Source organism: Ahaetulla prasina, chromosome 7, assembly GCF_028640845.1.
Source record: "Ahaetulla prasina isolate Xishuangbanna chromosome 7, ASM2864084v1, whole genome shotgun sequence".
Classification (NCBI taxonomy): Eukaryota; Metazoa; Chordata; class Lepidosauria; order Squamata; family Colubridae; genus Ahaetulla; species Ahaetulla prasina.
Genome location: NC_080545.1, coordinates 38,808,007 through 38,831,690, shown reverse-complemented (window position 1 = coordinate 38,831,690; position 23,684 = coordinate 38,808,007). Strand labels below are relative to the sequence as shown.

The 23,684-nt window shown below is 42.7% G+C and overlaps 2 protein-coding genes across 10 annotated transcripts in view; one reads left to right on the top strand and one right to left on the bottom strand.

The window, feature by feature from the left end:
* PPHLN1 (periphilin 1) overlaps positions 1-15,118 on the bottom strand; it is an 85,891-nt gene extending 70,773 nt beyond the window's left edge. The window contains exons 1-3 of one of the 5 annotated variants that reach the window (XM_058190136.1): positions 14,630-14,898; positions 13,630-13,684; positions 12,876-12,921 (exon numbers count right to left, since the gene is read on the bottom strand). In XM_058190136.1, the coding sequence (XP_058046119.1) occupies position 12,876 (1 nt within the window). In that variant the 5' untranslated portion in view covers positions 12,877-12,921; positions 13,630-13,684; positions 14,630-14,898. Of the gene's footprint in view, positions 1-12,245; positions 12,846-12,875; positions 12,922-13,629; positions 13,685-14,629; positions 14,899-14,986 lie in introns of those variants that run through there. The other 4 variants (XM_058190138.1, XM_058190135.1, XM_058190137.1 and 1 more) reach the window with 4 other exon arrangements.
* The window catches only part of ZCRB1 (zinc finger CCHC-type and RNA binding motif containing 1), a 95,518-nt gene continuing 86,839 nt past the window's right edge, over positions 15,006-23,684 (top strand). Inside the window, exons 1-2 of one of the 5 annotated variants that reach the window (XM_058190147.1) lie at positions 15,006-15,265; positions 16,903-17,040. Coding sequence is in view for 1 of the 5 variants with exons in the window: in XM_058190144.1 (XP_058046127.1) it covers positions 15,255-15,265 (11 nt within the window). In the remaining 4 variants the exon portion in view is untranslated. Of the gene's footprint in view, positions 15,271-16,902; positions 17,041-19,553; positions 19,700-23,684 lie in introns of all 5 variants that reach the window. The other 4 variants (XM_058190148.1, XM_058190146.1, XM_058190144.1 and 1 more) reach the window with 4 other exon arrangements.

Here is a 23,684-nt window from a genome sequence, read left to right as displayed (position 1 = left end):
TGAAAGTATTGGGTGAATATGGGGAAGTGGCAGGTTTGAAGGTGAACAAGGAAAAAACTAAAATTTTAGTCAAAAATATGACCAAAATGCAACAAAAAGAATTGGTTGAGAAAATTAAAATACAGACAGTAAAGAAAGTGAGATACCTAGGTATTAATTTGACAGCAAGATGCGCTACTTTAAAGGAGGACAATTACAATAAACTAGTGGACCAAATCAAGGGAGATTTGGATAGGTGGAAAAACCTGCAACTTTCCTTCATGGGGAGAATTGCGACAGTCAAAATGACTACACTGCCAAAGATACTTTTTCTATTTCAAACCATACCAATAAGATTGAAAAGGATTTTTTTTAGAAATTTAAATAAAATAATAACTGAATATATTTGGCAAGGGAAAAACTACTGCAATACTCGAAAGACAGAGGTGGATTTGGACTCCTGACTGGGAAAAATACTACCAGGCAACAGCACTCACATGGATTAGGGAATGAATTAATTTAAAAAACAGGAGGCTGCTAGCACTGGAAGGATATGACATGCGAACAGGGTGGCATGCAATCCTTTGGGACAGGAAACATAAAGCACACCAATACTTCCAGAAACACCTCATCAGAAGAGCTCTATTGGATGTTTGGATAAAAATTAAGCAACAAAATTATATAGAAATTCCCAATTGGCTGTCAACCCTGGAAATGTTTGTACATCCAAATTTCATGAAATTAGGAAGAATGATTACATATTATTTATTATTATTTATTATTTATTATTTAAATTTTTATACCGCCCTTCTCCCGAAGGACTCAGGGCGGTTCACAGCCAATTAAAATACACAATGATACAATAAATACAATTAAAATACAGTTAAAAAACTTATTAAATTGGCCAAGATTAAAATTTAGAATAAAAACCCATTAAAAAACCCATAAATTTAAAACTAACCCAGTCCAGCGCAGATGAATAAGTGAGTTTTAAGCTCGCGACGAAAGGTTCGGAGGTCCGGAAGTTGACGGAGTCCTGGGGGGAGTTCGTTCCAGAGGGCGGAGCCCCACAGAGAAGGCCCTTCCTGGGCGCCGCCAGACGACACTGTCGCTGACGGCACCCTGAGAGTCCCTCTCTGTGAGGCGCACGGGTCGGTGAGAGGTATCCGGTAGCAGCAGGCGGTCCCGTAAATAGCCCGGCCCTATGCCATGGAGCGCTTTGAAGACGTTCACCAACACCTTGAAGCGCACCCGGAAGGCCACAGGTAGCCAGTGCAGCCTGCGCAGGATAGGTGTCACACGGGAGCCACGAGGGGCTCCCTCTATCACCGCAGCTGCATTCTGGACTAACTGAAGCCTCCGGATGCCCCTCAAGGGAGCCCCATGTAGAGAGCATTGCAGTAATCCAGGCGAGGCGTCACAAGGCGTGAGTGACTGTGCACAAAGCATCCCGGTCTAGAAAGGCGCAACTGGCGCACCAGGCGAACCTGGTGGAAAGCTCTCCTGGAGGCGGCCGTCAGGTGGTCCTCAAAGACAGCCGTACATCCAGGAGGCAAAGTTGCGCACCCTCTCCATCGGGGCCAATGACTCGCTCCCAACAGTCAGCCGTGGACTCAGCTGACTGTACCGGGATGCCGGCATCCACAGCCACTCCGTCTTGGAGGGATTGAGCTTGAGCCTGTTTCTCCCCATCCAGACCCGTACGGCTTCCAAGCACCGGGACAGCACTTCGATAGCTTCATTGGGGTGGCCCGGTGTGGAAAAGTACAGCTGGGTGTCATCATATATAAATATATAAAGACATATTGAATGAAAAAGAAGAACTGAGGTCTAGACAGGACTTACAAGAAGAAGGGATAGAACTAGAATGGTGGGCATATCTTCAGATCCAATCCCAATACGTGAGAGATAAAAATGAATGGGGCATACAGACCGAACCTATAGAATTGGACAAAATCCTACAAGGGTCAGATGTGCAGATGATTAGGAAACTATATAAATATTTACTGGATTACTGGCAAAAACTTTGGGAGGGGAACAGAAAGCTTACTGTAGCCACTGCATACAAAGAAAATCAATGCAATGTGGCATCTCCCACCCACAAGATTGGCCAAGATGTGCAAAAACTTCTCACCGAAATGTTGGAAATGTAAAGCAACACTAGGCACTTATTATCATATGTGGTGGGGATGCCCAAAAGCCAAGGGCTTTTGGCTCCAAATAAAATAGTGGTTAGAAGAGATGTTAAACCAGACGATAGATATGACACCAGAAGTCTTCCTTCTGGGTATAGTAAAGGATAATTACAAAAAAGAAGAAATATATCTTATGGTACACATATTAATGGCAGCGAGGTTGATATTTGCACAAAATTGGAAATGCAGAGAGAACCCACAGGAGGCAGAAATAATCAACAAAATATTGACCTGTGCAGAAATGGACAGGTTAACAATGGAGCTCAAAGACAAAGATGAATCGGAATTCTATGTAATCTGGAATACATTTTATAAATGGCTAGAGAAAAGGAGAAATGTAGGGATAGAGAATTAGAAACAAAATAAAGAAAAGGGGAGAAAATAATAATAATATAAGAAATATTAGATAGGAGTAAACAGGATTTGAATAGATATGAAGGGAATATGTATGTAACGAGTGTGATTGAACATACAAAAGTATATATGGAATATGCATGACGTTGTATTGTAATCTGCAGGAAATAAAAAGTGTTAGAAAAGTATGTACCAGACAAGTTGCACTATCTCTAATGTTTTTAAATTGTATATTTAATAAAAATATTAAAAAGAGAAAGAGGATAATTATGAAAAATTGGTACAACAAATACAAAAAGATTTAGACATTTGGACAAAATTACAGATATCTTTAGTCGGTAGAATTGCCATAATAAAAATGAATATACTAGCAAAATTGTTATATTTATTTCAAATGATCTCAATAAGATTAGGGAAAATATTTTTTGATCAATTGAATAGAATATTAGGCAAATTTATTTGGTTGGGAAAAAAAGCCCAAATAAAACACAAACTTTTTCAGGACTCCAGAACCAAAGGATGCTTCGGCCTACCCAACTGGGAATTATATTATCAAGCATCGGCAATAATGTGGCTAAAGGATTGGGTTCAATTAAGAAATAAGAGAGTATTAATACTGGAAGGCCACGATCTTCAGTTGGAATGGCACACATTTTTACGGGAAGGAAAAAACAAAACCCACACATACTTCCAGAGACATCTAGTGTGAAATGCTTTGGGATAATATAAGGAAAAACCTTTATATAAAAGTTCCAGTCTGGATTTCAACAATAGAAGCCATAATCTATCCCAATGTATTGGACATAAACAAAATAGTAAGGTACTCCGAACTTTTAGATGAATTTGGAAACTTAAAATCAAAGCAGGATTTAAGAAATCAGGGGATAAAAATTGATTGGTAGCCATATCTGAAAATTAGAACGAAATACAAAAAAGACTGGGAACAACATGATATATATATATAGAACAATTGGAACTTGACAAGGTATTATTAGGAACGGGAAAAAATGATTACAGAAATGTATAATTTTTTGTTAAAATTCAAAATGGAAGAAACTGTAAGAGACACAATGATTAGCTGGGTGAGAAATTTTGGGCATAATATTTGATTAGATCAATGGGATAGATTGTGGGAGAGAAACTACAAACTAACGATGTTAGCTGCTTACAAGGAAAATCTTTACAAAATGTTTTATCGATGGCAACTACCACCAGTGAGATTGGCCAAGATGTTCTTGAACAGGTCCCTGGAATGTTAGAGGTGTGGTCATAAACAAGGAACATTCTACCACATGTGGTGGACCTGCCCTAAAATTAGAAAATACTGGTGTAAGATAAGAAAGTGGCTGGAGGGATAACAGAACAGAAAATAGAGATGAGGCCAGAACTTTTTCTGTTGGGCATTTTTAAAGGGAAAATGGAGAAAACATTACAATATATAACAATACACATATTAACTGCAAGTAGAAGTGACGTTGTCTTGTCTGAACATCCATTTTCTGGGCACTGTGAGGATAATCCATGGATGGGTTATTCCTTAGCTTCTGCTAGATACAGAGTGCTGTTTCTTTAAATTCTTTCTTGACCCTGCCTTGACCCTGTTTGTGTGCCTGTCAGTTTGTTTCACAAAGGCGTAGGCAACTAATTGGGTAAGAACGGAATAAAACTCACCCTGGAGCCCAAAATAGGAAACCAGTGGGCAGGCTGGATTATTTATTTATTTATTTATTTATTTATTTATTTATTTCGATTTTTATACCGTCCTTCTCCCGAAGGACTCAGGGCGGTGTACAGCCAAGTAAAAATACACTGTATACAAATTAAGAGAAATTTAAAAGGAACATATTATGATGTGGCCGAAAAATTTAAAACAATTTAAAATCTAAAAATATAAATAACCCCAATAAAATTTTAATCCAGTCCCGCTTGAATAAATAGGTGCATTTTCAGCTCATGGCTTATTATCACAATTATCCTCGCAGCGCCCAGAAAATGGACGTTCAGACAAGACAATGTCCCTTTTCAGGTGCGCTTCTTGGATAATCCATGGATGGGATATACCCAAGCTTACTTATGATGGGCGGGAGGCTGACTGACCTCCAGGCCTCGGGTGGAGTGTATACTTTGCAACACTCAGCCGAGGCATATTTTTCCAATTTGTAATGGCGTATAAATGGTGACAAGTGGCCGCCCTACAAATGCCATTTACAGAAGCCTGTAGACCAAGTGTTGACCAAGCTCCTGTCGTTGCTCCACTGCAAGTTGAATGTGCCAATATCTTTCTCAGCAAAGGTTTGGCCCTGAGTTCATACGCTTTTGTGATGCAGGCTTTCAACCAACGTCCCACAGTTGAAGATGAGACTTTCTTGCCCATCGACGAAAGATGAAAGGACACCAAAAGAGCTTCAGTCCATCGAAATGACACAGTTCATTTAATGTACCTGTGGAGGGCCCTTCTAATATCCAAGGTGTGCCATTTTTCTTCCAGTGGATGGGTAGGAGCTGGGCAAAAGTCTGGTAAAATGAGCTCCTGGGCATAATGAAAATAAGAATTCACCTTGGGCAGAAAGGAGGGATCCAACCACAGTACCACTCTGTCTGAATGAAATATGCAGAGGTCCTCTCGAATGGATAAGGTCGCCAATCCAGATATCCTCCTGGCAGATATAACGGCCAGGAGAAAGGAGACACCTTGAGTGTCAGAAATTGTAGGCTTATAGAATCCAATGGTTCGAAAGGCGAATCCGTATGTTGTGTCTGCGCCCTCCGAACCGGCCCTCCTGCCAGAAAGTGACTTGGACAGTGAGGGGGAAGGGCCGTCAGGACTTACCTCGGGAGCACGGGCTTCCCTGACTCAGCTCCAGGAGCCAGAAGCAGGCCAGGTGGAATAAATAATGAGGCCTCCATCCCGACTCTCCCCCCCCCCAGGCCACGCCTGCAGACCCAGCTGACAGCAATCAGGCGTGGTTGAATCCTAGGTTTCGTAGGCAGGAGAGGAGGGAAGAACAGAAGCAAGGGTGGGGCAGGCCTAGGAAGTGCTGAGTCATGGAGCCACACCCCACAGGATATAAAAGGCAGTGAGAGCTGGTGTGTCTCTTTGTAACAGGCAAATCCACTGATTAAGAGCTGAAGTTTGTTTTTAGGTGACTCACCAGCGTCGTGGAAGATAACGGAGGCTCTTGGCAGACGCTGGCTATTCTGCTGCCAGAGCTGATAGTGACAGCTAATTAAGCCATCATTCGGACGGAGGTGAGGGAGGACAGAACACCGTAAGGGTTTGAAGCACTAAAGGGAACTCCCATGTAGGGTAGCAATGAACCACCGGAGAGCGAAGGTTAGTAGCTCCCTGGAAAAATGAATGAACCCTTGGATGGTGGGCAAGTTTTTGGTGAGAATCACAAAGCAGACCATAGATAAAGCTGCAACTTGTCTGCGCAGTGTTGTTGGTGCTAAACCTTTGTCCAATCCAGATTGCAGGAAATCAAATACCTCAGGCACAGATGCCGAGGTAGGATCAATGTGTTCCTTGGAACACCAGAAACAAAAGCACCACCATGAGGTGTTATAAATGCAGTTAGTTGACTGTCGCCTAGATGCCTGTATGGTGCGTAGCACTTTCCTTGAAAGGTTGTCTTTCCTCAGGAGGAGCCTCTCAAATGCCAGACGGTCAACTGGAGCCACTTGGGCTCTGGATGTAGTATGACCCACTGGCTGAGAGGACTCTGGAGAATTCCTCGGGACTAAATCCTGTCCCGAGGAATTCTCCAGGGTTGGGACACAGATAGAGTTCTCAGTTCGGCAAACCAAGGACGGCAAGGCCAATATGGGGCGACCAGGAGCACCTCTGCTTGTTCTGCTAGCAGTTTCCGAAGAACCCTCGGAATGAGGGAGATGGGAGCGAATGCGTATAGAAGACCCTGCGGCCATGTCAATCTGAGAGCATCGCAACTTTCTGCTCCTGGGCTCAGGAATCGAGAGAAGAATCATGGGAGATGCGTGTTCTCCGGTCAGGCAAACAAATTGAGTATCGGATGACTGAATCAGCGAGACAGTTCCTAGAAGAATTGTGGATGGATAGAATAGAATAGAATAGAATTTTATTGGCCAAGTGTGATTGGACACAGAAGGAATTTGTCTTGGTGCATATGCTCTCAGTGTACATAAAAGAAAAGATACGTTCATCAAGGTACAACATTTACAACACAATTGATGGTCAATATATCAATATAAATCATAAGGACTGCCAGCAACAAGTTATAGTCATACAGTCATAAGTGGAAAGAGATTGGTGATGGGAACTATGAAACGATTAATAGTAGTGCAGATTCAGTAAATAGTCTGACAGTGTTGAGGAATTATTTGTTTAGCAGAGTGATGGCCTTGGGAAAAACTGTTCTTGTGTCTAGTTGTTCTGGTGTGCAGTGCTCTATAGCGTCGTTTTGAGGGTAGGAGTTGAAACAGTTTATGTCCAGGATGCGAGGGATCTGCAAATATTTTCACGGCCCTCTTCTTGATTCGTGCAGCATACAGGTCCTCAATGGAAGGCAGGTTGGTAGCAATTATTTTTTCTGCAGTTCTAATTATCCTCTGAAGTCTGTGTTTTTCTTGTTGGGTTGCAGAACCGAACCAGACAGTTATAGATGTGCAAATGACAGACTCAATAATTCCTCTGTAGAATTGGATCAGCAGCTCCTTGGGCAGTTTGAGCTTACTGAGTTGGCGCAGAAAGAACATTCTTTGTTGTCCCTTTTTAATGATGTTTTTGATGTTAGTTGTCCATTTGAGATCTTGCGATATGATAGAACCCAGAAATTTGAAGGTTTCTACTGTTGATACTGTGTTGTCAAATATTGTGAGAGGTGGAAGTATGGAAGGGTTTCTCCTAAAGTCTACCACCATTTCTACAGTTTTGAGTGTGTTCAGTTCCAGATTGTTTTGGTTGGATTTTGATTTTGGTTTGATTTTGGATCCAATTGACATCGACTCAGCCAGTTGGCCTCAAGGTAGGAAGAGTTCCAGAGCATATGTGCTCTGCCCGAAGTGAGAGCAGATGTCATTCCACCCAGTTCAGCAATCTCTCTGCATTAGAGACCGGGAACGAATGCCTCCTTCTCGATTCACATGGGCTTTCGTAGCACATTGCTGTTAGGATCAGCACATGCTGACCTGCCACCATGGCTTGAAAGTGGTGGAGAGTTAGCCGGGCTGCCGGTAGTTCCAAGAAATTGATGTTGCTCTGTTGCTCCGCTGGGGACCACTGTCCTTGTGCTACTTGAGAACACATGCGCCCCCCAGCCAGAGAGGGTCACATCCGTTGTAACTGTGACTCGTGTTTCCAGAAACATGCAGTCCTTCTGCAGCGCCACCGATGTCCATAAGTGGAGAGACAGACGTACGCGCATTGGAATCACTACTTTGGCCCTGGAATTGCTTCGACCTGTTCTCTGAAACGGCAGCAGAAACCATCACACATGTCTGCGTGCCCAAGGTACTATCGAGATGCAGGAGATGTTTGGTCTGGAGGACTGGATGGTCAGGGACCACGCTTCAGTACCTTTCTGGGAGGCTGAGGCTGTTCTGGGCTGAGATCAGGAGGGTCCCCAAAGGACTGATTGGGGCCGAAGGAGATGGGAGCGAATGCGTATAGAAGACCCTGCGGCCATGTCAATCTGAGAGCATCGCAACTTTCTGCTCCTGGGCTCAGGAATCGAGAGAAGAATCATGGGAGATCGTGTTCTCGGTCAGGCAAACAAATTGAGTATCGGATGACTGAATCAGCGAGACAGTTCCTAGAAGAATTGTGGATGGATAGAATAGAATAGAATAGAATTTTATTGGCCAAGTGTGATTGGACACAGAAGGAATTTGTCTTGGTGCATATGCTCTCAGTGTACATAAAAGAAAAGATACGTTCATCAAGGTACAACATTTACAACACAATTGATGGTCAATATATCAATATAAATCATAAGGACTGCCAGCAACAAGTTATAGTCATACAGTCATAAGTGGAAAGAGATTGGTGATGGGAACTATGAAACGATTAATAGTAGTGCAGATTCAGTAAATAGTCTGACAGTGTTGAGGGAATTATTTGTTTAGCAGAGTGATGGCCTTCGGGAAAAACTGTTCTTGTGTCTAGTTGTTCTGGTGTGCAGTGCTCTATAGCGTCGTTTTGAGGGTAGGAGTTGAAACAGTTTATGTCCAGGATGCGAGGGATCTGCAAATATTTTCACGGCCCTCTTCTTGATTCGTGCAGCATACAGGTCCTCAATGGAAGGCAGGTTGGTAGCAATTATTTTTTCTGCAGTTCTAATTATCCTCTGAAGTCTGTGTTTTTCTTGTTGGGTTGCAGAACCGAACCAGACAGTTATAGATGTGCAAATGACAGACTCAATAATTCCTCTGTAGAATTGGATCAGCAGCTCCTTGGGCAGTTTGAGCTTACTGAGTTGGCGCAGAAAGAACATTCTTTGTTGTCCCTTTTTAATGATGTTTTTGATGTTAGTTGTCCATTTGAGATCTTGCGATATGATAGAACCCAGAAATTTGAAGGTTTCTACTGTTGATACTGTGTTGTCAAGTATTGTGAGAGGTGGAAGTATGGAAGGGTTTCTCCTAAAGTCTACCACCATTTCTACGGTTTTGAGTGTGTTCAGTTCCAGATTGTTTTGGTTGGATTTTGATTTTGGTTTGATTTTGGATCCAATTGACATCGACTCAGCCAGTTGGCCTCAAGGTAGGAAGAGTTCCAGAGCATATGTGCTCTGCCCGAAGTGAGCAGATGTCATTCCACCCAGTTCAGCAATCTCTGCATTAGAGACCGGGCGAATGCCTCCTTCTCGATTCACATGGGCTTTCGTAGCACATTGCTGTTAGGATCAGCACATGCTGACCTGCCACCATGGCTTGAAAGTGGTGGAGAGTTAGCCGGGCTGCCGGTAGTTCCAAGAAATTGATGTTGCTCTGTTGCTCCGCTGGGGACCACTGTCCTTGTGCTACTTGAGAACACATGCGCCCCCCAGCCAGAGAGGGTCACATCCGTTGTAACTGTGACTCGTGTTTCCAGAAACATGCAGTCCTTCTGCAGCGCCACCGATGTCCATAAGTGGAGAGACAGACGTACGCGCATTGGAATCACTACTTTGGCCCTGGAATTGCTTCGACCTGTTCTCTGAAACGGCAGCAGAAACCATCACACATGTCTGCGTGCCCAAGGTACTATCGAGATGCAGGAGATCATCTTTCTGAGCAACTGTGATAGAAGAAACAAGGGAACTGACCTCTGGGCAATTAAGTTGTGACACTAACTCTTTGATACTGTGTTGTTGGTCTGGAGAAAAGCCCTCGTCCTCTGAAAGGAACTGCTCCTGGGGAGCTTCCTCGTCCTATTAGGACACTTGGCCATCTGAATCATATGATTATGCCTGCTCGTGTACCGACCTGGCCTCCTCCAGGTCTACCAAACCCTGGTGCTGATTAGCCCGCTCAAGTAATCCGAGACTGCTGAAGAAGCACCTTGGTGCAGGCATTGGGTGAAGCCTTGCCTGATCGCTTCTGAAATCATGGATTCTGGTAGTTGAAATCCAGGAAAATTGACTGGGCTGGGCCCAACTGAGGCCTATGTGACACTAAGAGGCCGGAACTCTGGGGCTAGAGGCCTGTTGTTCTTAGGAAGCCTGGTCGTTAGGCTCAGGCAAAGGCTGGAATAATGGCCCTATCCCAGCCGGAGATGTTTGGTCTGGAGGGACTGGATGGTCAGGGGACCACGCTTCAGTACCTTTCTGGGGAGGCTGAGGCTGTTCTGGGCTGAGATCAGGAGGGGGGTCCCCCAAAGGACTGATTGGGGCCGAAGGAGATGGGATACTTTTTTTGGCCTGCTGTTGGGCCTTATTAATAACTTTTTTGATCACCTTGTGCCTGCGTTCCTCTACCCTAGAGGTCTTAGCTGGCTTATCCTGGGGCTTTGGCTGGGGCTTGGAGCGTTTTTTATGGATATGAACCCCGGATGAGCCCTCCCCAGGATCAGAAGCATGGTGGCTGCGGCTTTTAGAGGACGTCATGTGGCGTGCCTTGGAATGCTTGGTGTCTGCCATTTTATGAGCCTTCAGGCGTGATTGCTATCAGCCCACAAATATCAACTGCGGAAAGTCCGCTACTCACTGCATCCAATCCAGATCGATCGTTGGGCTCTTTCCCTGCAGAGGGTCCTAGCAGGGGCGGGGAGACGCTGTTATGCTCGATCCGCTAAGTGCTAGCCGTCCGGCTATAAGCGCGATCAATCCAGGCGTGGAATGGAACTTTGCGCCTAAACTGCTGCCGAGTGAAGGCTCCGATTGCAACAAACGGCCTGTCGGTGATGAAAGGTAAACCAGGTCCTCTAGGAGCACTTCAGAGCAATGAAATAAGCTCCCTAAGGTGGAGTACTTGGCTCCTACTCTCATAGCATTTGGGAACATAGGGAAAAAAGCACCTTTTCACTAAGTTTTTGTCAGTTTCATGATTGAATTTTATTTTATTTAACTGCATCAATTTTATTATGTCTTCTACTTTACTTTTTATAATTGTAAACTTCTACAACGTTGTAATAAACAATGTGTAAATTTAATAATGAACAAAAATGTTTTGAAAATTCTAAGGTTTACAATCTTTCTAAAGTTTTTTTACTTGCAATTGGAACATTTTCAATAATAATAATAATAATAATAATAATAATAATAATAATAATAATAATAATAATAATAATAATAATAATAATAATAATATTTTAATTTGTATACCGCCCTTCTCCCGAAGGACTCAGGGCGGTGAACAGGCAGATAAAATACAAATACACATAACAATTAAAAACATCCCTTAAAAAACTAATTTAAATGCCCAAATGTTAAAATAACATACTCCCCCATAAAATCACAAAACTTTAAAAACCCATACTAAAACTTGTTTGTCTAATACATACAACTAATCATTTTTTATTCATATACAAATCTACATTCTTAGCTCACTTTCAGTTACTTGCACATCAACAGTTTCAACAGATGTTTGAAAGTATATAATGTATATAAAATACCCACCATATACTGTCCACATCACATCAAGTATATTGTGAATCTTTATCTCAATCAAAAGCAGCACTTTCATTTAGATAAATCATTAAGATGCAGATAAATAAGCTATGAATTGCAAAAACAGTGTAAAGGGATGGCATAAAATATTGAAAGGCCAATCCTTTTCAGAATATTTGTTTCAACTGACTAGCTAGTAAGGTTTCATAATAGGAATATTATAGAGGAAAACCTGGTATGTCAAGATTAAAAAGAAGCATGCAATTATTTTCACATGACCTTTAAAATGATATGTGTAATTTTTGTTGCAGACTGAGGTTTTTCATTTCTTTTCTGGTATCACTTTACAAATTACAATTTTTCATTAAATTGGAGGGGCTCAAAAGGCATGCCTAATGATCTACATGGCACAGATTCTGCACCCCTAGTTTAGGAAATTACAGCTAGTCCTCGTTTAGCAATTTCCTTGTTTAGTGGCCATTCAACATTATGACAATAATGAAAAAAGAATTTTTATGACCAATTCTTGTATTTACAACTTTAGGAAGTCTGTAAAGCAAAAGTGAAGTAAACAACATAAGCACAATAGCAGTTTCACTTAGCAACTACCGTATTTTTCGGAATATAAGACACACTGGAGTATAAGACGCACCTTAGTTGTTGGGGAGAAAAATAAGAAAAAAGCTGATTGATGGGTAGATGGCCTCCTGGAATACCTCAGTCAGCTGTTCCCAGAGGTGAACTTTAGCTACAAGTTCGTTGGTTGTGAGTTCTGCGCCTTGCTTTTTTTTCAGCCTCTGAAACCTCCCTTTCAGAGGCTGGGTGGGCTACATTCTGTGTATAAGACGTATTCAAATTTTCACCCTCTTTTAGGGGGGGAAAAAGGTGTATCTTATACTCCAAAAATATGATACTTTGCTTAACAACCAATATGCCAATCATAATTGTGGTGGTAAATAACTCTCTGTACTGGAGACAAAATATTTCTGAATGACATTTTCAGTATTCAGAAATGAAAGTTATTTTCTTGCCCTTTCTTATAATTCTCATCTCTCAAAAATCGCTCATCTTGAATTAAAAGATTTACTTGAACAGAATTCAATTAAAGGAACAAAATTATTTCTTAGCTCCCATCCTAGCCAAGCTATCATTAACAATCAATGATTAAACCATAGAGCCAGAATTTAGAAAAATAAAAATCAACTTAAACAGCATAATTTACTTCTACTAGAAGTCATTCTACTTCCATTGTCAAAAAAGACATTTAAAAAAATCTACTTACTTCTGTGCTTCTTTCAACTATGCTTTAATCCCAATCCAACTAATTCCTGCATATTAAAAAAAACATGTTAGAAAAAAGGTCAATAATTAAAACTTCCAAATAAATAATCAAATAAACTTTATTGGGATAAATACAAGGATACTTATTTAAGGGACCTTGTGCTGCATACAAATCAGCCATACTTTCCAGTCAGAAGTTGAATACCTTTTTCAACTGATTCATGGAGCAGAATATGGGGAATACTCCATGGCTTTCTAATCAACCCATGGGAAATTCAAACAACTATAGTGTATAAACACAGCTTCTTAGCATGTTTAAAAAGTGGATTATTTTGCTAAAGCTCAAAATTTAATCACCACCCTATAGTAATTCAAACTCTGATGCAATCTATTCATACAATTCAAAACCGCTTTGGCAGCTTGTGACTTTCTGCCAGCTTCCGCCTTGATTTTGCTTGTTAGAAGCTGGCTGTGAAGGTTGCAAATGGTGATTGTGAGACATTGTGATCATTGTAAATGTATGTTGGTCTTCAGGCAACCAAATCACATGACCAGGAGGATGCTGCAATTTCAAGGACCATAAATATCCTTTTTTAGTGCTATTGTAGCAATTGGTAAGTGAAGATACTTGTAGTAAGGACAGGCTTTGTATCACTTCAGTGATGACTGGCTGTGCTATGAAAGTGTAAATAGTCACCATGGAAATGCTGCCCTAGATTCAAATCCACAGAAAACAATGAACTGTAGATACTTACATCTAAATTTGGTTGTGCATCTGATTTTACCTTTGATTCTTGATGTATTTAGCTTCTTTAGTAATATAGGACCAGGAAAATGGTGAGAAGTTAAAAATTAGAATTTGTACTCCTCTTTTCATTTTCTCATTATAATTTAATTCTTAAATCAAAATACTGAAATTAAACAAGTGTTAGGAGTCTTGAAACAATAATGAAAAATAATAAAACCTCTATTGTAACATGGTGATTAAAAGTGTTGGACTTGGGAGATCCACTCAAGTCCATCTTTATGACAGCTCCCTGGATGACGTTGGGACATACATTATCTCACAGCCAATGTACTCACAGGCTTGCTGTGGATAGAAGTTAAGGGAGCACAGAATTTAAATAGCTATTACTTTAGCTTCTGAAACAGAATGACGGGTAGAAATCGAGTACTGTAACTCAAATATAATTTAAAAGAAAAGGTTTTATCTGCTTGACAGCATGTGGTAGGATGAGGAAATAGCAGTTAGGAGCAATCTATTTACTGGCTGTTGGAATTAGATACCGTTCTTTGACAAAAAAAAAAATCCCAAACTGAGCACAACATTGCTTAGTCAATGAGACTAATGAATTAGCTTAAACCACTTTTAGGGGGAAGCTCATTATGTCGGTGACAAACATTGAATATTGCGCCACGAGGTTTGGCGTACCGTACTAAATTACCTCATTAGCGAAGAAAATATATACAGTACTACGGGGGGAAGGAATAAAAGAACTACCCATTACAAACGCGGCAGGAACTTACATTACAGGGAACTAGCCTACATGCTTGAATCGCTAATTCTCAACAAGGAAAGTTGCGCGAAGCAGCTTTCTTTAAGTTATATCCAAAGCCTGACAAAGGGTAAAAGCGGGGCAGAGCTCCAAATCCTAAGTAGAGCTCCACGTGAAAGCCAATCCGACTGAGCGAGCCGACATCCCTTTCAAACGCACGAGCCCAGGCCAACCACTTCCGGACCAACACGGCTCTTACCCCTCTAGTCCATCCACCGGGCGCACTAACAAAGCAGGAGGAAGCCCATGCATGAGAGGGAAAAAAAGCGTCCGGAGGTCACGCTGAGCCGCGGTCGAGTGCCGAGGGGGCGTCACAGCACGTCACTCGGGACGGGAAAGCAGAAATAAGCCTTCTACGAAGGCCAGGGCCACTAATACTTCGCATACGCTTAGGCCGATCCGAAGCCCAACGAAGTCACCCGCCGCAAATCAAAGTCTTGGCTGCACAGCAGTGTGACCCGAAGCTTCCGGCGCGCCGGGTACGTCACCGTTAAAGCGACACCACCCTTTTCCCTTTTTCTTCTCAAGTCCCGCCCCTAGTTAGAGACATACGTACCGTCGGGCAAGAGGGAGTTGTCTTTGCTGGCGCTGCAGTAGCAGCGGATAGCAGGCCAGCTAAGCCTTGCCGGTGCATAGTTCCTTCCCCTCGCGTGTAAATGAGGAGGGCGCTCTGTTTCCTCCACCTGCGCTTTCCCGACAGCGTCCTCCCTCGCGCGCGTCATTAGCAGAGCGTCGAGCGGAGGCTGTGAGCCGGGCTGTTTTGGTGGAGACACCGCGGAATAAAGGAAGGGAGAGCGATGGTCCTCTTCGGCCCCGACTGAGTGATGTCCTTCGGGTACGGTTAGTGCCTCAGTTGTTTTTCATTCTTATCACATGGCCTCATCCTACCGGAAAATAAGTGGTCGGGTTCCTTTAGGCTAACTCAAAATCTTAACCAGCAAATGCTCAGTCTTATATATTGGAAAAAAGAACCCAAACACTAAATACATGCTTGATGGACATTACCTTACAGATGACTCCCACTCTGTTAAAGACTTTGGAGTTTTCATATCAAATGATCTAAGTGCCAAAGCCCACTGCAATTATATGCACGCCCCTTATAGTCCTCTTAGGAATGGGGTGAGGTCAATAGACAGTTTTTGGTTGAAGATTTTGGGATTTTGAGTAGAGACTTGGAGTCAGGTAATGCGTTCCAAGCATTAACAACTCTTGCAGAAGTCATATTTTCTGCAATCAAGTTTAACGTGGTTGACATTAAGCTTGAATCTATTTTTTGCTCTTGTAATATTGCGATTGAAGCTGAAGTAGTCATTTACAGGAAGGATATTGCAATATATGATTTTGTGTTTTAAACACAGGTCATGTCGAATAATAATAATAATAATAATAATAATAATAATAATAATAATAATAATAATAATAATAATAATAATAATAATAATAATTTAATTTATATACCGCCCTTCTCCCGAAGGACTCAGGGCGGTTTACAGCCAGGTAAAAATAGCATAGATAAATATAATACAATAAAATCAAAATTAAAAAACTTATTCAAATTGGCTGATAATTAATATAGAATACATAGCAATATAACACCCCATTAAAATCCAAATAAAACCCATTTTATGCCAGTCCCGCGCGGAAGAATAAATAAGTCTTCAGCTCGCGGCGGAAGGTCCGGAGGTCAGGAAGTTGACAAAGTCCTGGGGGAAGCTCATTCCAGAGGGCAGGTGCCCCCACAGAGAAGGCTCTCGCCCTGGAGGCCGCCAACCAACATTGTCAACGGAGTTGTAAGTTTTCTAATCCAAGGATTTCAAGCCTGGTGGTATAAGGTATTTTGTTGTTTTCGGAGGAGCGAAGAACTCTTCTAGTAAAATATTTCTGGACGCGTTCTATTGTATTTATGTCAGAGATGTGGTGTGGGTTCCAGACTGATGAGCTGTATTCAAGAATAGGTCTGGCAAATGTTTTGTATGCTATAGTTAGTAGTGTAGAGTTTTTGGAAAAGAAGCTGCGTAAAATTAGGTTTACTACTTTTAGAGCCTTTTTTGCTATGTAGTTGCAGTGGGCTTTGGCATTTAGGTCATTTGATATGAGAACTCCAAGATCTTTGACAGGGTGAGGGTTGTCAGTAAGGTAATGACCATCGAGTTTATACTTGTTGATAGGATTCTTTTTTCCAATATGTAAGACTGAGCATTTGCTGGTTGAGATTTGGAGTTGCCAAGTTTTAGACCAATCAGAAACTAAGTCGAGGTCTTCTTGAAGGGTAGTAGTATTGTTGGTGGTGTTAAATAGTTTGACATCATCAGCAAAGAGAACACAATAACTTGAGATGAGGTCACAGAGATCATTTATGTATACTATGAAGAGCGTTGGACCAAGAACACTACCTTGGGGAACGCCACTTTTGACAGGAACAGGATTTGATATAGCGTTGCCAATTTTGACCACTTGTTGTCTGTTTGACAGGAAGGCGTTTATCCAATTGTGAAGAGGTCCCAAAATGCCGTAGGATTTTAGTTTGAAGAGTAGTTTATCATGTACTACTGAATCAAAAGCTTTGCAGAAGTCTATGTAGATTGCATCTATTGTTTTACCTTGATCAAGGTTGGTAGTCCATATGTTTTTGCAGTGAAGAAGTTGTTGTTGTTGTTGTTATTATTATTATTATTATTATTATTATTATTATTATTTATTCGATTTTTATACCGCCCTTCTCCCGAAGGACTCAGAGCGGTGTACAGCTAAAAGTAAAAAACAGACAATACAATATACAATTTAAAATACAAGTTAAAAAACTTATTTTATAATTGGCCTAAAGAACTTTAAAATATATAAAACTAAAACCCCATTAAAATTAATAATAGAAAATTTAAAATCGATAAAATTTAAGCCAGCCCCACGCGAATGAAAAGATGTGTCTTCAGTTCGCGGCGGAAGGTCCGAAGGTCAGGTATTTGGCGTAAACCCGGGGGAAGCTCGTTCCAGAGTGTGGGAGCCCCCACAGAGAAGGACCTTCCCCTGGGGGCCGCCAGCCGATATTGCTTAGCGGACGGCACCCTGAGAAGTCCCTCTCTGTGAGAGCGTACGGGTCGGTGGGAGGCATGCGGTAACAGCAGGCGGTCCCGTAAGTACCCAGGCCCTAAGCCATGGAGCGCTTTAAAGGTTGTGACCAAAACCTTAAAGTGCACTCGAAAGGCCACAGGTAGCCAGTGCAGTCTGCACAGGAGCGGTGTTACGTGGGAGCTACGCGTAGCTCCCTCTATCACCCACGCAGCTGCATTCTGGACTAACTGAAGCCTCCGAGTGCACCTCAAGGGGAGCCCCATGTAGAGAGCATTACAATAACCCAAGCGAGAGGTAACGAGCGCATGAGTGACTGTGCACAAGGCATCCCGATCAAGGAAGGGGCGCAACTGCTGAACCAGGCGAACCTGGTGGAAGGCCCTCCTGGAGACGGCTGTCAAATGATCTTCAAACGACAGCCGTTCATCCAGGAGGACACCTAAGTTGCGCACCCTATCCTTTGGGGCCAGTAACTCGCCTCCAACAGTCAGCCGCGGCTGCGGCTGACTGAATCGGGGTGCTGGCATCCACATCGGGGTGCCGGCATCATTAAGCTTGAGCCTGTTTCTCCCCATCCAGACCCGTACGGCTTCCAAACACCGGGACAGCACTTCAACAGCTTCATTGGGGTGGCCCGGGGTGGAAAAGTACAGCTGGGTGTCATCAGCGTACAGCTGGTATCTCACCCCGAAGCCACTGATGATCTCACCCAACGGCTTCATATAGCTGTTGAACAGAAGGGGCGAGAGGATCGACCCCTGCGGCACCCCACAAGTGAGGCACCTCGCAGTCGACCTCTGCCCCCCTGTCAACACCGTCTGCGACCGGTCAGAGAGATAGCAGGAGAACCACTGATACACGGTGCCTCCCACTCCCAATCCCCCCAACCGGCGCAGCAAAATACCATGGTTGATGGTATCAAAAGCCGCTGAGAGGTCTAATAGGACCAGCGCAGAGGAGTAACCCCTGTCCCTGGCCCTCCAGAGATCATCCACCAATGCGACCAAAGCTGTCTCCGTGCTGTATCCGGGTCGGAAGCCGGACTGGAACGGGTCTAGATAGACGGCTTCATCCAGGTATTGGGGTAGCTGTCGCGCCACAGCACTCTCTACAACCTTCGCAACGAAGCGAAGGTTGGAGACTGGACGATAATTACCCAAAATAGCTGGGTCCAGGGAGGGCTTCTTGAGGAGGGGTCTCACCACCGCCTCTTTCAAGGCGGCAGGGAAAACCCCTTCCAACAAAGAAGCTTTGATAATCCTCTGGAGCCAGCCTCGTGTCACCTCCTGAGTGGCCAGTACCAGCCAGGAAGGACACGGGTCCAGTAAACATGTAGTGGCGTGAAGCCTCCCCACGTCCTCGGGAGCCACAGGGTCAAACTCATCCCAAACAGACTCGACAAGACGTGCCTCCTCTCCCTCGCTTGGATCATCCCAATTTCGGTCCAGACCATCCCGGAGCTGAGCGATTTTATCGTATAGATAACCACTAAACTCCTCGGCACGTCCCTGCAAAGGGTCATCCCGCACCTCCTGATGAAGGAGGGAGCGGGTCACCCGAAACAGGGCGGCCGGGCGGTTATCTGCCGACGCAATGAGGGTGGAGGCGTAAGAATGCCTCGCCTCCCTCATTGCCACTAGGTAGGTCCTAGAATAGGACCTAACTAGTGTCCGATCAGCTTCGGAACGACTGGACCTCCAGGTGCTCTCTAGGCGTCTTCTCCGGTGTTTCATCTCCCTCAGCCCCTCTGAGAACCAAGGTGCCGGACGAGATCTGCGCCGGGTCAGAGGCCGCAAAGGTACGACACGGACCAAGGCCCCAGCCGCGGCCTGTTCCCAGGCCACGACTAGTTCCTCAGTCGTGCCGTGGGCCAGATCCTCAGGGAATGGCCCAAGCTCCGTCAGGAACCTCTCGGGGTCCATCAGGCGCCTGGGACGGAACCAACGTATAGGTTCTGTCTCCCTGCGATGGTGAGTGGCAGTTCGGAAGTCTAGGCGAAGGAGAAAATGATCGGACCATGACATCGGTTCTGTTACTAAATCATCTAATTCCAGATCATTTAACCACTGTCCAGAGATATAAATCAGATCCAGCGTGCCTCCCCCCATGTGCGTAGGGCCATCATTTACTCGAATCAGGTCCAAGGCCGTCATGGAAGCCTGGAACTCCCGAGCTGCAGTCGATAACAAGCCAGCTGATGGTAGGTTGAAATCCCCCATGACTATAAGTTGTAAGTTATGAGACTTCCGCTGGCAACGCAGGCTTCGTGGACGTTCCTTTGGGATCGTCTGCCCTGGGTTTCGTCAAACTGTTCCTGACAGCGTAAATGGGCTGTCAAACGGTTTGGAATTCTCTCCCCCAGGAGAAGGGGGAGGGAAGAGTGGTCAGGTTTGGGTAGAGCTCCCCGGGAGCCCCTGGAATTTAACCAGGGGATCGAAGGGTGAGAGCTCCCCTTTAGCCTGACGAAGCTCCGTGCCCAGGGTGCTTCTGTTTATACAGAATGAGAAGCCGCGACCATCTCTGTGCCAAGATTTATTTTTAAAGAGAACTCAACACAGACAGAACAAAGTAGGAGGACTAGCAAGAATTTGCAAGTAATAAACCTTAACTTCAGCTCTTAAATAGCTTTCCTTTGAACTAACTTTCAACTTGAGTGGATTTAAAATGGCATTTGCAATATACAAAGGAAAGTGAAACTATAAAAGGACAAAGGAAGAGAAGAACATAACAAGCTACTTTTTAAATGGAATGAATAAGAACTGTTAATGATTTTTTCTTCTTCTTACCTTTCTCTTTATCACAATGTTTAAGAAGAAGAGTTTATTGAATTTTTTTTTCCTCTTTTAGATTTTACAGTTTAAGAATGGCTCTTAAGCAAACAGAACTAACTACTAAAATCTTGGAAACTTCTTCACTTCAAATATGGATTTTTTTTTTTATAGGAACTTTTGGAGGCTTATCTTTTCTTAATAAGTTTTTAAACAAGAGATTTTTACACCAATATATTAAAGATTGGAAATTCTTTATTGTTAGATGTTAAGATGATTGGTGAGCAGATGGTGGAAAATGTGTAAGATAGAAGACAAGGGGGGAGAATGCTTAAGATGTGATTTTGATGGGTTTTTTTAAAATATATATATATATATAGGGTTTAATTTTTACAACTGACTTATTTTGGGTATAAGGTGTTACTATTTGATATATGTGAGGTATAAAGGAATGGGAAGATGGAATATTGTTTAACTTTTGGAGGACAGATAGAAAAATTTATGGATGTAATGTTGGTATGTGGTTAAATAGAATTTAATTGTTATAATTGATATATTTTGGATATGTTATAATTTTAATAACGTTATTTGACAGATGTAAGGTAAATTGAAGAAATATTAATATTAGCAATGTTATTTGATTTATGTAAGTGATATTAAAGATATGAGAAGATAGAATATTGTTTATTTTTGGAGATTGGGTAAAAATTTAAGAATTTAAGCTGGAAATATGAATTATATTTGGGACACTGTTTAAGGAAGAAAGGTATATTATAAAAGAATTTCTGATGAATACTGGAAGATGGAATATCGTCTTGGTCTTGATCGATGAAGATTGGATATTAAAAACTATAAGATTCTGAAGACTTCAGGAGTGGAATGGATTGATATATATTTGGTGTTAATTGATGAAGATTGGATATTAAAAACTATGTATTTTATTGATGAACTGGAAATACTAATTTAATTGGAAGATTCTGAAGATTTTAGGAGTGGAATGGACTGATATATAATGGACTGGAAGAAGAATGTACTTTTTTGTTTCTGGAAGGGGAGTTAAGGTCTTAGAGAGAGGAGTGACTATGGATACAACTTATGTTGTATTTTAATTTATGATTGTTAATCTTATACCCTGTACTTTGTTCTGGGAAGTCTCGCGGGGTGGGGAGGGGGGAGGGAGGAGAGGGGGGGAGATGAATGATCAATGTAAAGGAATGATTGAAGATATGTAATTAAGAAATAGAAATAATTTGAAATGAAATTGGGGTTGCTCAGCTGCCATTTCAGAAGGGAGAGGAGAGAGTGAAGGAAGAAAGTAGGTAGGAAAGAGAGAGGTAGAAAAGGGGGAAAGGAGAGGAAGAAGAAAGGGGAAAGAGAGAGGGTTAGAAAGGGTGGAAGAGAAGAGTAGGGAAGGAGGAGAGGATGTAGAAAAGCGAAGGAGAGGAAGGATGAAGAAAGTAGAAGAAAGTAGAGAAGGGAGGAGGAAAGGTTTGTTAAGGAAGGAAGTGGTAGCTGGGCAGGTCCGAATAAGTAACAAATGAAAGTTAATGACTAATGTTGAATAAGAGACTGTATATTGAATAGGTTGTTGGAAAATGGAAATAAAACTTTTTTACTAAAAAAAAAAAGAAGTTGTAAGTTACAAGACAATTTTTTTCTGAAACCAAATTGTTTATTAGAGAGAAGGTTGTTTGTTTCTAGGTGGAGTGTAATGGATTGGTTTATGATAGATTCCATTACTTTGCATGAGACAGAACATAGAGAGATAGGTCTGTAATTTTCAACTAGGCTTGGATCTCCTTTTTTGAAGATAGGAATGACTGTGGCTAGAGACCAGAGTTTTGGAAGGGAACTAGTTTTGAAGGCTTTATTAAAGATTATGCTTAGGGGTTCAGCTATATTAATTGAAAGTTTTTTTAAAAAGTATGCACATAGTCCATCTGGTCCAATAGATAATGATGGTTACAGGTTGCGAAGGGCTTTTTCAACATTATCTTCTGTGAAGTCTATAGTGTTAGGTCGTTGTTTTCTTCTGTGATGTTTATATGTGTTAAGTCGTTGTTAACATTTTTGGCACGATTGGGGAATGTTGGATATGAGCCATCACTGTTTACAAAGACTGAGCCGAAGAATGTGTTAAAGAGGTTTGCTTTAACTGTTTCGTCAGTACATTCTTTGCCATTAGGTTCTTTTAGTGGTGGGATGGATCTTGTTTCTTTAAGTTTATTGTTCACAAAATTATAGAAAGCACGATTGGAATTAGTGCGTAGAAGGTCTTCTTGTTTGGTGTGGTAAGTGTTACATTCTGTTTTTATTTGGTTGCAAATATTCTTGTAGCGGTTTTTGAAGTTTGCTACATAACCCTTTTTGGTTTTTTCCCAGAGGGATTTTTTTTTTGGATTGCAGCTTTTTTATTGATATGGGTAATTTGCTTTTCTTTTTGATTTTGGTGGTGATTTGTGGTACGTATAGTTTGATCTTCGACCACATCACTAGGGTGAAAACTGTTTTACTTTACAGTAGGCAGTGGGGATGGGATGGGGCCTGCGCATAAGGCAGCAGCCCAGGACCAAAGCACCAGCAGAGTGCCAGCGGGTCAGGGAGGGTGCTGAAGCGAGTGGTCATTCTGCCTGAAGCGCCCATGCCGGCTGCCCTTTCCCAGCCAGAGCTGGAATGCCGCAGGGTTTTAAATGCCGGCCTTGCCCCCTGTGGGCCTGGGCAACTGCTGGAAAGGGATGGACCCGTTTCAGTGCCTGGTGCCCAGGTACCCTTGCTTCCCCCAGGCATTTCTTTGCCTACCTGATTTCCAGTTCTGTCGCATTTTTTGCCGCTGTGTGCAGGGAAAGAAGAGTTTATAGAACTAAAAAAAGTTCAATCAATTCCAACTTCTCGCCCCCAAAAAATCACACGAAGTTAGAATTGATTGAACTTTTTTTTAGTCCCACACTTGTTTCCCTGCACATGACAGCAAAAAAATGACGGAGAAATGCAATGGACCTGGAAATCAGGTAGGCAAAAAAATACTTGGGAGAAGTGAGGCCATCTGGGTGGTGGTGGGTGGGGCAAGTTCCATGTCACAGCATGGTGCTGCAATGAAGAAATGGACAATGGAGCAGCCAGTGCGAGGGAAGGAGGAGGCCACTTTCCCTCTTTCTTCTCCCTGCTCCTTCTCCTTTCCTCATGCTGGCCACTCCATTTCCCTTTTCTCCATTGCAGCACAGTGCCCAGGATCCACTTTGATAGCAGGGGTGGTAATTTAACCACCGATTCATCCAGGGTCAGATTGGCCATCGTGCGAGGTGTGGCTCATCCAGCATGTGTGGCAGAGCTGGAGGACGGGGATTCGCCACACCTCCCACAACGGCCAACCTGACCTGAGCAAACCAATTGTTAAATTATTTGAATCCCACCACTGGC